Raw genomic sequence first — 16,224 nt, forward strand, 5'->3', positions numbered from 1 at the left:
TCCATGGTGCTTTGTAGCTTAGAGCCAAGTACTCTATTCATCGGCTATCCCAAACGGGAGCCCTGACATTGGACAGATTCCCCCACAGGATAGACAAAAGAGCTGGATTGACCCTCAGTCGGAAGTATTCATTGAGCATCTTCTGTGTGCGGGTCAGTATACGAATCACTTGGGCTACTAAAACAGAGACGACAAACTTTGTAAGACTGAGGGGCCAGTGGGATTACCTTCAACGCCTGAGTTTGTCAACTGAGACCGTAAGCTCGTTGTGGGAAGGGAGTGTGTCTGTTTATTGTTGCAGTGTACTCTCCCAAATGCTTAGCACAGTGCTCTGCACACAGTAGCACTCCACAAATATGATCGACTGACTGGCTGACACTTTGGGACGATTCCTGGGATACTCACAATCCCTGGGGTGGCACAGGGATGGCATCGGGGGTTTAGAAACTGGTCTGGAAAGGCAGAGGCCACTGCAGCCCACTACGTGGCGGAGGAGTGTTGACTGAGCTCCCACTAGATTGTCATCTCTGTTCTAGTTGCCCAAGTGCTTAGTACAATTCCCCTCCCATAATAGAAGCTCAGTGAATACTTCCATCTAGGGGGTCACCCAGCTCTTTTGCCTATCCTGTGAGGGAACCTGCCCTCAGCCAGGGCTCCTTACAAATTCTGGGCCCAAGTTCTCTGCTCATCCTTTATTAGCTGAGGAGTTTGGTGTTCCAGCTTGAGAGGTTGGGGGTCCTCCTTATCTGCAGGTAACTCCGGGTGGCTTCTCAAGCTGGATAAACAAAGCAGCTTTAATGGGATCCACCCAGCCGGGTGTTTCCAAGACCGAGGGTCGCCTCATACCAGGGACAGAAAGAGGAAATAAAGGCCAGAAGTTTTAGATCTCTTGTGGGGGCCACTTGTCCTCTGGGCACCTGAGTTTCTCCCGTTCACCTAGAGTTGTCTTTTGTACTAGAAGATGGGGCCATCATTGATGAAATTCACCCATGGGGGCCGGTGAGACTTCGAAGGCCAACAGCGGGACCCACAGTCCTGGCCACACTCCACACTCACAAAGACTGCCCTGTGTCGAATTGTCATGTTTAACGTCTGTGGTGCCTGGCTCCTCCGTTGGCCCTGGTCCTCCCTAACCCTTTCCCTCAATGTGTGGAAGTTGTCTTCTCCCTGTGAAAAGGGCTGAAGAGTCTAGACTTGTAAGTCACACTTCCTTGCTCTGATTGAAGTCAGTCCATGTCCTAGTGCCTAACTTCCTCTCTCTCTGGACTGCCCCCCACAGACCAAGATGGTGCAGCACATTCGCAAGAAGCACCCCGAGTTCGCCCAGGTCTCCAACACGGTCCACCCCCCGTTGACGACGGCCGTAATCAGTGCCACACCAGCTGTTCTAACCACAGATAATGCCACCGGAGAGACCGTGGTGGTAAGAAAGCGTCCATTGAGTGGCCCTTCTGTCCTGGGGGTGCATGGCAGCAATTAGGGTCTGGTGCCCTGGTCTCACACCCGGGCCATTGTACATGTGATTGCATACCTTTTGAACCCTAACATGGGAACCATGGATCAATCAATACCATTGATTTATTGATCTTGCCACAAGGGAGGTTTCTGCTACCCCAGTTCACTCCTGAATCTCCTACCCAACGGTACTACAGTCCAGTCTGTTAATATTCCCATTCCCCTCTACTTCAGTCTCTCTCTCTCTCTCTCTCTCTCTCTCTCTCTCTCCCCACCTACCTCCCCCCATCCCTTTCCCACCCTCCCCCCATCCCTTTCCCACCTCTCCATATACATGTTCTCCTCCTCCTCTCATCTCCCCAACCTCCTCTGCTTTCCCTTGAATTTATCAGCACAGCCTAATGAAAAGAGTAAAAAGATGGGAATCACAAGACTCCATTTCTAATCCCAGCTGTGCCACATTGACCGGTCTGCTGTATGATCTTGGCCAAGTCCCTTAACCTCTGGGCCTCAGTATCTTCATCTGTAAAAAGGGGATAAGCTATTGTACTTTCCCAAGCACTTAGTGTGGTGCTCTGTGGTATTTGTTAAGTACTTACTATGTGTCAGGCACTGTACTAAGTGCTGGGGTAGATACGAGCTCATCAGTTTGGACACACTCCTTGTCCCTCGTGGGGCTCACAATCTTAATCACTGCTTTAAGCAGCATGATGTAGTGGTTAGAGCATGGGCCTGGGAGTCAGAAGGTCATGGCTTCTAACCCTGTCTCCTTCACTTGTCTGCTGTGTGACCTTGGGTAAGTCACTTCACTTCTCTAGGCCTCAGTTAACTCATCAGGAAAATGGGGATAAAAGACCGTGAGCCCCACGTGGGACAGCCTGACTACCTTTTATCTACTGCAGCACTTGGGACAGTGCTTGGCACATAGCAAGCGCTTAACAAATACCATAAATAAAAGGTTACGTTTCCCCATCCGGTGGGCCGAGGGGATATTGTGAATGACTTGTTCTTTGTGTGTTTCTTCCCAGACGACAGATCTGCTCACCCAAGCCATGACGGAGCTGTCCCAGACCCTGACGACGGACTACCGAACTCCTCAGGGGGACTACCAGAGGATCCAGTATATCCCCGTTTCACAATCCACAACCGGTCTGCAGCCACCTCAGCATATACAACTACAAGTCGTTCAGGTGGCCCAGGTGTGTTTCATATTGCTTTGTCGCAGTGACTCTTACGATTACTGCCCACCTGATTAATCTCCCACCTTCCCACCAGCCCTCAGCTCCAGCGTGGTCTCGTGGAAAGAGCACAGGGCATCAGAGGTCCTGACTTCTGGTCCCAGCTCTACCACTTGCCTGCTTCGTAACCTTGGACAAGTCACTTCACTTCTCTGGGTCTCAGTTTCCTCATCGGTAAAGTGGGGATTCAATACCTATTCTATCTCTTTCTTAGTCTGTGAGCCCTGTGTCAGATAGGGACTGTGTCCAACCTGATCATCTTGAATCTACTTCATCACTCAATGCACTGCTTGGCACATTCTAAGGGCTTAACAAATACTATTATTATTACTATCATGGGTTTACCCTTTTCTAATTGACTGATGGATTTATTCACTTTTCTCTATCATTTATGTTATTAAGCTCTTAGTACAGTGCTCTGCACACAGTACAATGAATGAATGTATGTTAGTAGTAGCATTTATTGAGTTCACACATACAATGAATGAATGTATGTTAGTAGTAGCATTTATTGAGTGCCCACCAGGTGTGGTGCACTGTGCTAGGTTCTTTGGGAAGGTAGCAGTAACCAAGGGAAGCGTTCCCTGCCCACAAGGAACTTACACTCTAATGGGAGGATGTCCACTCTTAATTATGGTATAGTCTGCTGCTTTGCCTCAAGGGCAGGCTCGACACGGTTCACCTCTTCTGTGTGTTTTTCCATTGCCCACTACAGTGCTCTGCCCTCAGAATGGGATTAATAAATACAGTTAATACTGTTACTGCTACAAGGCCTGACCAAAGCCTTTGCTAGAAAACAGTAAGCTACCATATTTGTGCAGCTTTCACAAATGCACCATGCCTATATGAGGTGGAGTGGCGGGGCTAATCAATACAATTTGATGGCCAGTGCTTGGCATTTATAGTCACCAAGCTGCCACTTGCTACCTTAAATTTCAGCTTGGCATTTGGGTTCTCTCTCTCATAGCCCTTCTATCCTAGGGACAGTCCTGAATCCCCAAAAGGGTTCACTCATTTATTCACTCAGTCGTATTTATTGAGCACTTACTTGTGCAGAACAGTGTACTAAGTACTTGGAAAATACAATTCAGCAACAAATAGAGATAGTCTCTGTTCAGTTCTTTGAGTGCCTCAGGGACTGGAGTGTGAGACCTGAGCAAAAGCAGCATGGCCAAGTGGATAGAGCCCGGGCTTGGGAGTCAGAAGGATCTGCATTCTAAACTCGGCTCTGTCACTTGTCTGCCTTGTGACCTTGGGCAAGTCACTTCACTTCTCTGGGCTTCAGTTACTCCAACCGTAAAATGGGGATTAATTCTGTGAGCTGTTTGTGAGTCAGGAACTGCATCCTACTTGATTAACTTGTTTCTACCCCAGTGCTTAGAACAGTGCCTGGCACATAGTAAGTGCTTAGCCAGTACCATAAAAAAGCCCATGCTTTGGGACATTCTCTGCACCTCTCTGTTTACCTGATATTTGTTGTTTACTGAACCAGGAAATACTCCTCCCTCCCTAACCCCACCTGGATTGGCAGGGCCCCAGTGACAAAGGGGATTTCCAGGGTCAGTGTGGAGAGTTGATTTCTGCCATCGACCTTCGGGACTCCGGTTGCCCCCATCACTGGGCAGTGAGTGACATGGGGTGAGCTTGGCCCATCCATGACCTGGTCATCCCTGCCCCCGAGCCCCCGTCCTCAGAGATTGCCACCTGGCCAGCAACCACAGAGTGAAATTTGAAGACCGATGATGAATTGATAAAGAGGGCCAATGGGTGACCCAGTTCCGTGAAGAGCAATTTGTGTCCATTCTCTGCACGTCAGAAAGGAATCTCTGAGTTTCAGTCCCCTCTCACGGACTAATTAGTGGGCCATTTATATTCCCTGACAGTAGCTGAGGGAAGGAAACCTCCCACAACCACTGTTGTGCTAATTGAGCGGGGAAAAATGTATTCACCCAACAGATTCTGAGTCGGTTGAAATGTCTGTCTGTGCAGAGCTGAGGCAGGTCTGAAAATACCAAAGTAGCTAACGTGGGAGCTTTAAGTAAGCTGCATCCGGCTTCTTGTTCACTGTTGTGGCCTCATCCTGGCTCTTAGAGTGGGTCAACAGTGACAATCTAAATAATGGCCTCATTTTAATTAGTAGAGGGGAAGTCATTCAAGTTGAAGGACGCCAGAGCCTGAAATTTCTCACTCCTCTTCTCAAGAACCAACCACTCAAATTGTGAACTGTGAAATGATGAGAAATGGCTATTAAAAGGCCCAAAAGAGACAATGTCATTCTCTTCCATCTAACTCCTCATTTCATTAGAGTACTGGGAGTTTATTTCAGAAGAGTGAGATTTCTTCCTAAACTAACTATAATTCTGTGAGCCACCAACCTGCCTCTGGAATTCCCTCAATCTTTGTAATGCTGTCAGTAGTAGTTACAGAAGCAGCATAGCGTGGTGGATAGAGCACGGGCTTGGGAGTCAGAAGACCATGAGTTCTAATCCGGCTCCAGCACTTGTCTGCCATGTGACTTCACATCTCTTTGTCTCAGTTAGCTCATCTGTAAAATGGGGAGTGAGGCTGTGAACTCCACATGGGATGGGGCTGTGTCCAACCCAATTTGCTTGTATTCACCCCAGCACTTAGTACAGTGCTGGACACACAGAAAGCACATAACAAATACCACAATTATTATTAGTTGTAGTAGTAATAATAATTTATGACTGCCCACTTGGTTTGGTGAATTGTACTAGGCTCCTGGGCAGTTCAGAATAATGAAATGACTCAGTCCCTGCCCACACAGAACTTACACTCCAATGGGGGGAGACAAACATAGAAGTATTTATAACTAGGTAGGTCAAAATAATAATGATAATAATAATAATACTGGTACTTATTAAGCTTACTCTGTGCCAAGCACTGTACTACATGCTGGGGTAAATATAAGGTAATAGCTTGGACACTGTCCCTGTCCCACATGGGGTTTCCAGAGAGAGAGTCAGTGGGAGAAGGATATAATCCATATTTTACAGAAGAAGAAACTGAGACACAGAGAAGTTATGACTTTCCCAAGTTCACACAGCAGAAAAATGGTGAAGCCGGAATCAGAACCCAGGTCCTCTGACTCGCAGCCCCATTTTCTTTCCACTAGACCATGCTGCTTCACTAAGCAGATATGTGTACTTGAGTGCTAAGCACTTGGGAGCAGGGAGACTCAAATTTCCAGCCCAGCGGTAACCTGCACTCTAACAGGGGAGATGAACATAATGATATTTACAAGTAGCGACTGTTACAAACAGAGCTTGCGTGGCCACGAAGATCTTTATCTCCCAATGGTTTTCTCAAGCTGCTCCCCTTTCTTTTCTCCAGGCCACCTCACCCCACCAGGCCCAGCATTCCACGGTGGACGTCGGTCAACTCCACGATCCCCAGACGTACACCCAACACGCCATTCAAGTGCAGCATATCCAGGTCGCTGAGCCTACTGCTCCGGCACCAACTTCTGCCCAGGTAACTCCCTTTCTCCTTCCCTTTCCCTTTCCTCCCTTCCTCTCTCTTTCTCTCTCCCTCCCTTTCTCCTCCTTTCTTGGGATGCAGCGATCCAATCAAGATGGCTGGAGCAGATGATGCCTCAGTGGGTCCCCCAAGATCAGTTTGTCAGTGGGGTAGTTGAGGGAGAATTTTGATAGCTCAAAAAGGCTAAAGCGCAGCTCTCTTGAGCTGTGGTTGTCTGGAAAGATCCCGGGCTTAGGAGTCAGAGGTCATGGGTTCTAATCCCGGCTCTACCACCTGTCAGCTGTGTGACTTTGGGCAAGTCACTTGACTTCCCGGTGCCTGAGTTCCTTCATCTGTAAAATGGGGATTAAAACTGTGAGCCTCAAGTGGGACAACCTGATTACCGTGTGTCTACCCCAGCGCTTAGAACAGTGCACGGCACATAATAAGCTCTTAACAAATACCAATATCATTATTATTATTATTATTGTATGATAGCTGGAATTTACTTTCCAGATGTGGTTGCACATTACTCACCTCATTTTTGCCCTTATAATATCCCTTGGGCATTAGGGAGAGGTATGTATCATGTACCCCACCAATCCACGTAAGGCTAAATTGGTGGTTAGTTGCCAACACGAGGCCTACGAGAAGGCATTCGGATCCTTGTTAAGTCTTAGCTTGATATCCGTTCTGATTAAGGAGAGTCTTGGGAACATTGAGTCATCCCTGTCATGGTCATAATGATCCGGGTCATTGTTCAGAATGTTTATTCTGGTTTTCTGACTAAATTCACAATAGGGTCATTAACTTCCAGTAGTTTTTACTAGGTATCAAAATTTTCTTTCCTCCTTGCCCTAAATAGCTAGGTGATATTGTGGGCCCATTTAATAACTACTATGCTCTACAGTTCAGTGAAAGGGTGAAGGGATCTACGGGTGAAATTTGAAAACCTTTTCTGCAATGACTAGAGCTACTTGTATCTCTTTCTAGCCCCTGGAGGAGAAAACCTCTTTACTGTAAGCTCACTGTGGGCAAGTAATGTGTCTGTTATGTTGTTATATTGTCTTCTTCTAATCAGTTAGTACAGTGCTCTTCACTCAATAACCGCTCGATAAATAGGGTTGACTGACTGAAAACCCAGTGGAAGAGGGCTGAAGGTTGTGACTGTGGGCTCTGTTTATATCTGTTACTGATTGCTTGACTATAAACAAGTCATTTAGTCTCTCCCTGCCTCAGGGACAATTACACTTTCTGTTTCATTTTCACATTTTGAGGCTTTCCTTTTCTGAAGTTTTTGAAGATCCTCTACAGCCAGGAAAGCCAGATAAAATGAAATTTTAGAACAGTTGGGGCATAAACAGCCAATCACAGAATGTATGTTCTCTCCACCATGTGAAATTTGACGTCAAGGTGGTGATACAATTGTGTTGTGTGGCTGCTTCATGGCGCCAGCTGTTGCTGCCAGCAGTAAGAGGAAAGGGGAGAGGTAGAGGAGAGGAAGCAGTGTGGTCTAGTGGAAAGAGTATGGGGCTGGGGGGGTGGTCAAAAGAACCTGGGTTCTAATCCTAGCTCTGCCACCTGTCTGGTGTGTGATCTTTCCCAAGTCACTTCACTTCTCTGTGCCTCAGTTACAGTGCCAGGCACTGTACTAAGCGCTGGGTTGGATACAAGCAAATAGAATTGGCCACAGTCCCCATCCCGCATGGGGCTCACAGTCTTAATCCCCATTTTACAGATGAGGGAACTGAGGCCCAAAAAAGTGAAGTGATTTGCCCAAGGTCAAGCAGTAGACAAGTGGCGGGGCTGGGATTAGAACCCAAGTCCTTCTGACTCCTAGTGGATTCTATCCACTAGGGCATGCTGCCTCTGACCTTGAACTCTAAACTTTATTGCTATTGTTCTTGTCTGTCCGTCTCCCCCGATTAGACTGTAAGCCCATCAAAGGGCAGGGACTGTCTCTATCTGTTACCGATTTGTACATTCCAAGCGCTTAGTACAGTGCCCTGCACATAGTAAGCGCTCAATAAATACTATTGAATGAATTGAATAAACTGTGAGTTCCTCGTAGGCAGGGAATGTGTCTATGGACTCTTTTGCAGTGTACTCTTCCGAATACTTAGTACAGTGGTCTTAAATCAATTAGTTACATTTACTGAGTGCTTACTGGGTGCAGAGCACTGTACTAAGCGCTTGGGGGAGTAAAATGCAATAGCGTTGGTTGAGCCGTTCCCTGCCCACAAGCTTACAATATAGAGGGGGAGACAGACATTAATATAAAATAAAGAAATAATTGATGTAAGTGCTGTGAGGCTGAGAGTGCGGTGATTAAAGGGACAAACCCAAATAGAGGAAATGAGAGCAGTCGGGGAAGGCCTCTTGGAGGAGATGTGATTTTAATAAGACTTTCAAGGTGGATACGAAAGGGAAGAGAATTCCAGGCCAGAGGCAAGATGAGGGCAAAGAGTTGGTGGCGAGTTAGATGCCCTATTTATTTTGTTAATGAGATGTACATCACCTTGATTCTATTTATTTGCTATTGTTTTAATGAGATGTTCTTCCCCTTGATTCTGTTTATTGCCATTGTTCTTGTCTGTCTGTCTCCCCCGATTAGACTGTAAGCCCGTCGAAGTGCAGGGACTGTCTCTATCTGTTACCGATTTATACATTCCAAGTGCTTAGTACAGTGCTCTGCACATAGTAAGAGCTCACTAAATACTATTGAATGAATGAAAAGTAGGGACTGGAGTGGGGAGAGACAGGAGGGAGGGAGGTCAGCAAAGAGTCTGATGCAGTAATCAAGAGGGAATAGGATAAGTGCTTGGATTAATGTGGTAGCAGTTTGGATGGGTAGGAAAGGGATAATTTTAGCACTTCACACGGTAAGCATTCAATAAATTCCATCGATTGATTCACTCCCCAGAGGTATCATGTTGCCTGCCTCCCCAGGCTGGACCCGAAATGATAGTTCTGTTCTTCCTCTGCCTTGAAATTCCAGGTGGCCGGTCCCCCGTTGAGCCCCTCCGCCCAGCAGACTCAGCAGGGGCTCAGTCCCACCCAAATGCAAACTAACGCTTCCACACAAGGCCAGACTCTTCAGCAACAGCAGCAGGGCTCCTCAGTACAACACACATATCTACCAAGCACCTGGAACCCCTACCGGAACTACAGTAAGTAAGAAGAGAGGGCCAGGCCTTTCCTTCCTTCCAAAAATCTGCCTTCTCTTTCTTCTTTTCACTGCCAGTTTTGTAGACCAGAGGAGGCAAGGAAATGGTGGGTCAATCCCGAGGTAAGGAAACCGAATAAAGGCACCACCGGGAGTAACTGATTGTCTACTCAGTGCAGTAAAGTACGGATTGTGTAGAGCAAGTGGAAAAGATTGTGGTTTCACTCCTTTTACCTTGCTGAGGGAGGGTGGGTAGCCTTATACTGTTGAACAGTCTCTCAGATCAATTTCAAAACCAGTTTGAAGAGGGTCAGTGCACCTCTTTGACATGAGGGCAGCCTTCATCTGCCCAAGCCTTCCAAAGGACCGTTGGAGCCCAAGGACTGGTGATTATAATCAACCAAATAATGATTCAGAGGCTGACTGAGTGCTGGGTGTGTACCAAGCCTGAAGGCAGAAACCATGTATTTATTTATTTGTTTATTTATTAATTCACCCTTCCCTCAGCCCCACAGCACCTATGTACATATCTGTAATTTTTTTATAAACTCATTGTGGGAGGGGAACGGGTCTACCACCTCTGTTACATTGGGAGACCAAGTGCTAAGTACAATGCTCTGCACACAGTAAGCTTTCAATAAATATGATTGTTTGATATATCTTGGGAGGGACTACTGCAGCAAAATCCACATTCCCTCCCTCCAAGCTGATAATCCACACTGGGGGAAGACAGAAATCATGAGAGCTCCTTGTGGGCTGCTTGTCTGCAAAGGGACCCTAGGCAAGACACTTCACTTCTCTGTGCCTCAGTGACCTCATCGGAAAAATGGGGACTGAGACTATGAGCCCCACATGGGACAGGGGTCTGCGTCCAACTCGATTTGCCTGTATCGACCCCAGCATTTAGTACAGTGCCTGGCCCATAGTAAGTGCTTAACAAATATCATTATTAGTATTATTATTACCAACTCTATATATTGTACTCTCCCCCAAGCGCTTAGTAGAGTGTGCTGCAGTTGGATCTGTAACCTTTGGCCATTTGGTATTCACCCCACCCTCAGCCCCACAACATTTATGTACATATTTATAAATTATATAGCATAAATTATTTATTTATGTCAATCTGACTCCCCATCTAGACCATAAGCTTGTTGCGGGAAAGGATCGTCGTTACCAAGGATATTGTATTTTACTCTTCCAAGTGCTTAGTACAGGGCTCTGCGCACTGTAAGTGCTCAATAAATGCCATTGATTGCCCACAGTAAGCACTCAGTAAATATCGCTGATCGATTGAGTGATTGCACACGGTAGGAACTCGTAAATACCATTGATTGATTACACAGAGCAAGCACTCAATAAATATCTCCGATTGATTGATTACAGACAGTGAAAGCCGAGGAAGACCAAGTATATGCAGGAAGCAGGGCAAACACATCAGGGCAAAATAGCTGAAACAATCATTAAGTGTACGAATTTATCAATAATATGCAAATGTGCATGAGTGCTGCGAAGAAGATGAAAGTACATACTTTTCTCAGAGTGGTTCACTTCTGTGAGGAGTTGAACTAATGGAGAGGTATCTTTTTTCCATAAACTGTCACACCAAAACCGATTAAACTCTGAGCATTTTCTGTGTTTCAGCACCCGAGATTCAGATGATGACTATTCCCCAAGGTCAGTACGTGATTGCAGAAACTGCTGTAGCGACTCCTGTCACCACTGTGAACACCGGCCAAGTTAAAGCGGTCACTCAGGTGGGTAACACTCTTCTGCTTGTTGGGAGGCGGAACAGATTTTTCATTTCGATATTTGTCACATGACCCAATCCAACCCAGTCTATTCTGTTCCGGCTGCCAGTGATCACTACTTCTACCGACACTGGAAGCCCACTATTCTGCTCTCATAGATTCCTGAAGATTTTTCCTCCCTTTCTTGAAAGGAGTACTGGAAAGGCTTCAAATAGTTCAGTTTGTATTTGTCTTTGGGCAGTCACTTAATACCAATAATAATAATAATGGTATTTTTAGTGCTTACTACGTGGTAAGCACTGTTGGAAGGGCCAGGGTAGATTCAAGATAATCGGGATGGCAAAGCCCCTGTCCCACATGGGGCTCGCATTCTTCATCCCCATTTTAGAGATGAGGTAACTGAGGCCCAGAGAAGTGAATTGACTCACCCAAGGTCACCCAGCAGACATGTGGCAGAGCCGGGATTAGAACCCACGTCCTCTGCTTCCCAGGCCTGGGCTCTTTCTACTAGGCCAAGCTGCTCCTCAGAAATACGTTCCTCACGCATGTTCTTTTGGAGTTGAATATGCTGTTTCCACTTCCTTCTTTACCGAGTGGTTGGCATGAAACAAGGAGAAATTAAAATGTGTGCGTCTTTCTTTGCTACCCAATGGTGTTCCTTCTTCCTGATAAATTTCAGTGTTCCAATGAGTTTTGTTTATAGTAGTCCAGGACTGTCCACTGCAGTTGCCTGACAGTCTCAAGACACAGGTAAAATGCCCTTGGAAGTGATTCATCCCATTCTCTTCGTACGAAAGCTTAGTGAAGATATGTCAGTGCGTTTTTGAATGCCAGTCTAACATCACTGGAGATTTCTGTCCTCCTCCCTACCTCAGCTGCTGGGGCAGTTTGGAGGCACCCTGGGACCACCAAGATGCTTTGAGGTAGAACAGACAGTTACTTCTTTGGGGACATCCCCGTGAGGTCGAGGAGGTTCTGGGGTCCCCTGCTGTTCTGCTTCTCTGAGAGCGAGGGTCCTGAAGAAGGCCCCAGCTCTGCCACCTGTCTGCTCTGTGACCTAGGGCAAGTCACTTCACTGCTCTGTGCCTCAGTTACTTCATCTGTAAAATGGGGATTAGGACTGTGAGCCTCATATGGCACATGGACTGTGTCCAATCTGATTAGCTTGTATCTACTCCAGCATTTAGTGTAGTGCTTGGCATGTTGTAGACGCATAGCAGATGCCATTTAAAAAAAATAGTACGGAAGAAGCCAGGCTTCCCCACTTCTTCTCCAGAGCCTTTTGGATCCCCAGGTGGTACTGGAACCCCTCCAGCCTTACGGGGTCTCAGGCCTTGGAACCGACCCCACCCTGTCAACCCCTTTTCCGCTCAGTGACTCCAGCATGAAGTGGGTCCCATGAAGCCCCCCTGCCACCGGGCTGCCCCGCACCAAACCTGGGTTCCACAAAACCACCCAGGTGTGTGGAGGAAGGGTGGCCTTCAGCGTTAGAATTTTGGAGCTTGTCTGTTGGATTCCAGAGATTTGATGTTTTCATGCACCTTCTTCCTTCTTTGCCTTTGTATAATCCCATCCAGACCTCACCTCTCTTCAAGATCTAACCCACTCTCTCTCTTTCTCCTTCCCTCCCTCTCTGTAGACTCATTATGTGATATCAGAAGGGCAGCCAGACTTGGAAGAAAAGCAAGCCTCTGCTCTCTCCAGTGGGGTTCAGGTGGGCGTGTCCCAGCCACCTGCTCATACCGATGCCCTGGAGCCCCAGACGACCAACCCCCAGCAGACCACGCAATACATCATTACTACAACCACCAACGGGAATGGCAGCAGTGAAGTGCACATCACGAAACCATAACCTCAGAGTTGGAGTAAAGTCATCTCGGTGTGTCTGACCATCTCCCACCAAATCCCAGCCCCTGGAACTCGTTAATTTATTATTCACCCAAGAGCTCGAGACCTCCATTCATGAAGCTGTCGATCAACAGTGCATTTTACAGCTGTGGTCATCAAAGCTGAACTCAACTGGATTCAGTTCTCCTAGCCGTCGAGAAGTACTGTCGTGTTATCTGGCTGTTTTAGGGCCAAGGAGCATTGCAGTAGGAGAAAAAGCCCAGAAACCTGGACTTGCTGTAGTTTTGATTCATCAGATGAGCCTTACTTTTTCCTTTGAAGAAGTACCTAGAGAGAGTTCATTGCGTTTGTACCAAAGGTGGGAAAAAGATTTGCCAAGTTAGCAGTCACTGGCTGAACATGCCCTATAAATTCCCAACATTTACACTTAAAACACTATTCTGACCGCCCCATGGGACAGCTTCCTTGCATGACTTTAAGTTCTTCAAATGGGAGGGGAGGGCCCACATTGAGCCACAAAAGCCAAACGATGACCAAATGCCGACCACCTCGAGGGTCGGGAGGAAGGGGCGTTGAAGAGACTGTGAACACACTGCCTTTAAATTATTCTTCTCTTGGGGTCTTTCCTCTGGAAATAGTTTTTGAGCAACGCTCACCTCGGATAGAATCATCTTCAGAGAACCGATGTTTTCTGTAGTCCGTACTGGTGACTCTGAATCTCTCCTGAATCTGAGCAGAGGAGTTTAGAAAGAGGCAAGGTCCAGTGGGAGCAGCGGTAACTTTTTAATTCACCGACAGACTGTGGTTCCTCGCATTTGACAACAGTTAGGATTGGAAGGGAGAGGGAATGGAGGAGGAGGAGCAGACCGCTAATTTTTACTTGCTAATTTGAAAGTAAAAAGGCTCTTGAAACCTCTAGTGCTTTCAGTTCAGTCACGGTTCACTTTTGGGTCACCGATGGCGGGTGGACACCATCTGCCTTCATCCAGATGGGTATCCCCTAACCGCTCTCAGAGACACAGTTCAATGTGGGGGTTTTTTGGTTTTGTTTGGTTGCCTTAAAACAAAATATATTCATGAAGGTTAGTTGGAAAGTTGGCCCGTCCAAATTTCCCTCATGTTTTTAACTCGACACCCTGAAATTCTCTTGGACCTCTTAATAAAATGACCAATATTAGACTCAGGAAATATAGAAAACACCAGGGGACCACTACTAATAGACTCAAAGCAATTCCTTGAGATTACTCGATCTAGGAGAATTGGTTTTTGTTCAGAGATTCCGATACGATGTAGGGCCTGAGAGATTTTTTTTTAAATATCTACTTCGTGGGGGCTATTTTTCCTCACGTTTGCTATTCTTCGGGGGTCTTATTCTGGGTTTGAATGGACTTTGCAATTCATGGGGAGAAGAGATTTTCTGACTTCCCAACAGCTGCTCCAGAAATAAAAAGTTGTGACCTGATCAGACCACTGGGACCCAGCTACTAACGAATTAAAATTTTAGTTGATTAACTCTCCCAAGGTAGAAAAACCTCTCATTTTCTACAAAAAGGAATTTCCAACTTAAGCAGAAATATTGAAGTTGTAGGATGATGAAATGCCTGTGACTTGATAGACAAGTCAAAAAGTATAGTTGTTTTTTTTTAGGAGACATAGTTAATTTGCTTGAAACAAATTTCTGCATGCCACCAAAACTCTTATATATTGATCAATTAGGTAATATTTTTAAAACTGTTTCTACCTAAATGTAGACATTAATTCACTGAAGGTTTGAAGCAGTGGCTGGAATCCAGAGTAACTGGAGAAGCTGACAGTGTGAGACATCTAGGTTAACAGATTTGGCAATCCTGGGTTTTTTCAGATGGAAATATTAGGCACATGGATGACTATAAACTGGTTCAAGTTCATACAAATGCAGTGATCTTGAAAATATGCCGATATCTTCTTTAGAAAGATTAATGCCTGAAAGTTGTGGAATTTTAAAGAGGTCCAATTTTTATTTTGATAATTGCAGGTCCATCTCTTTCGTCTGATAAATTGTTCCACGGGGATATTTTTCTCTTTTTTTTTACTAAATGTAATATTCATTTGTTCAAATGGAAAACGATTAATGATTGGAATATTTGTCCTGTGCTCATGAATTTGAGTTAAACCAGGCATTGTTGTAGTCACTGTGTCAAAGTTCTCGGCCTGTCTGTCTTCCCAAGATGCCCCTTCTTTTGTGGCATCACAGAAGAACCTAGGACCCTGGAGCTGAATTTTAAATTTTCAAATAAGGGATGCAGGTGACAATGACGACATTCATATAGTTAAAACCAAGCATTTTGCATATCATCCCAAGGCATTGGATTCTTGAGGTGACCTGGTCTTGAGGAAGATAACGTGAAAACCCTATTTAGCCAAGCAATATGGCCAGTGTTTGTGTTGCAGCCCATGGTTATCAGACGTGGACACTGTTAGACCTCTGACCTGCAGAAGATAAAGATTTTTGCAGTAGGCCGCATTGGGTTCGGGCTGTTTTCTCTGTTGAATGGGGCTCACAAACATAGCCATTTTCCTTTACTAAAAACACTCTCCTACCACAGTAACTGTGGTAAACTGGACCTCCTTCGTGCTTTGTCGAACCAGAGTCTCACCAGTGAGGTGGGAGAAAGGGGCTCTAAATTATTGTCACCTGCATCCAGGGACCTTGAGGCTCTCATAAAAAGGATCATCTTCCCAAGAATTTGCTAAAGCAGCTAGGGCTAAAATCTGAAGCTGACCTCCTAGCTGCAACATTTTGACCATGTTGTTTTATTTAAGCGTGTATGTTTATTGTACATTCAGTGAGTTATAGTGTTAATAGTCTTGTGCTACCCAACAGGTGTAAAAAATTAATAAATATTTTCTTTTTTTAATAATGAATGTGCTTTGTGTGTTGGGGGTCCAAGAGTTAACTTTCAAGTCAATAAAATGATGTGACCTAGTGGCAAGAGCACGGGCTTGGGAGTCAGAGGTCATGGGTTCTAATTCCAGATCCGCCACTAGTCTGTGTGACCTTGGGCAAGACACTTCACTTCTCTGTGCCTCGGTTACCTCATCTGTAAAATGGGGATTGAGACGATGAGCCCCAAGTGGGACAACCTGATGACCTTGTATTCTCCCCGCCCCCCCGCTGCTTAGAACAGTGCTTGGCACATAGTAAGTGCTTCAGAAATTGTAAATTCCAAGCACTTAGTACAGTGCTCTGCACATAGTAAGTGCTCAATAAATACAAATGAATGAAGAGAAGCCACCTGGCTCAGTGCAA

General features: G+C 45.9%; 1 protein-coding gene across 2 annotated transcripts in view; it reads left to right on the forward strand.

The window, feature by feature from the left end:
• Positions 1–15,839, forward strand: part of PRDM10 (PR/SET domain 10) — a 110,759-nt gene extending 94,920 nt beyond the window's left edge. For both annotated transcript variants that reach the window (XM_029075121.2, XM_029075122.2), the window contains 6 exons: positions 1,280–1,423; positions 2,484–2,654; positions 6,048–6,188; positions 9,172–9,343; positions 10,981–11,093; positions 12,727–15,839. In XM_029075121.2, coding sequence (XP_028930954.1) covers positions 1,280–1,423; positions 2,484–2,654; positions 6,048–6,188; positions 9,172–9,343; positions 10,981–11,093; positions 12,727–12,939 — 954 coding nt within the window. In that variant the 3' untranslated portion in view covers positions 12,940–15,839. The remainder of the gene's footprint in view (positions 1–1,279; positions 1,424–2,483; positions 2,655–6,047; positions 6,189–9,171; positions 9,344–10,980; positions 11,094–12,726) is intronic.
• The last annotated feature ends 385 nt before the right edge of the window (positions 15,840–16,224 follow it).

This window comes from Ornithorhynchus anatinus, chromosome 11, assembly GCF_004115215.2.
Source record: "Ornithorhynchus anatinus isolate Pmale09 chromosome 11, mOrnAna1.pri.v4, whole genome shotgun sequence".
NCBI classification, from domain to species: Eukaryota; Metazoa; Chordata; class Mammalia; order Monotremata; family Ornithorhynchidae; genus Ornithorhynchus; species Ornithorhynchus anatinus.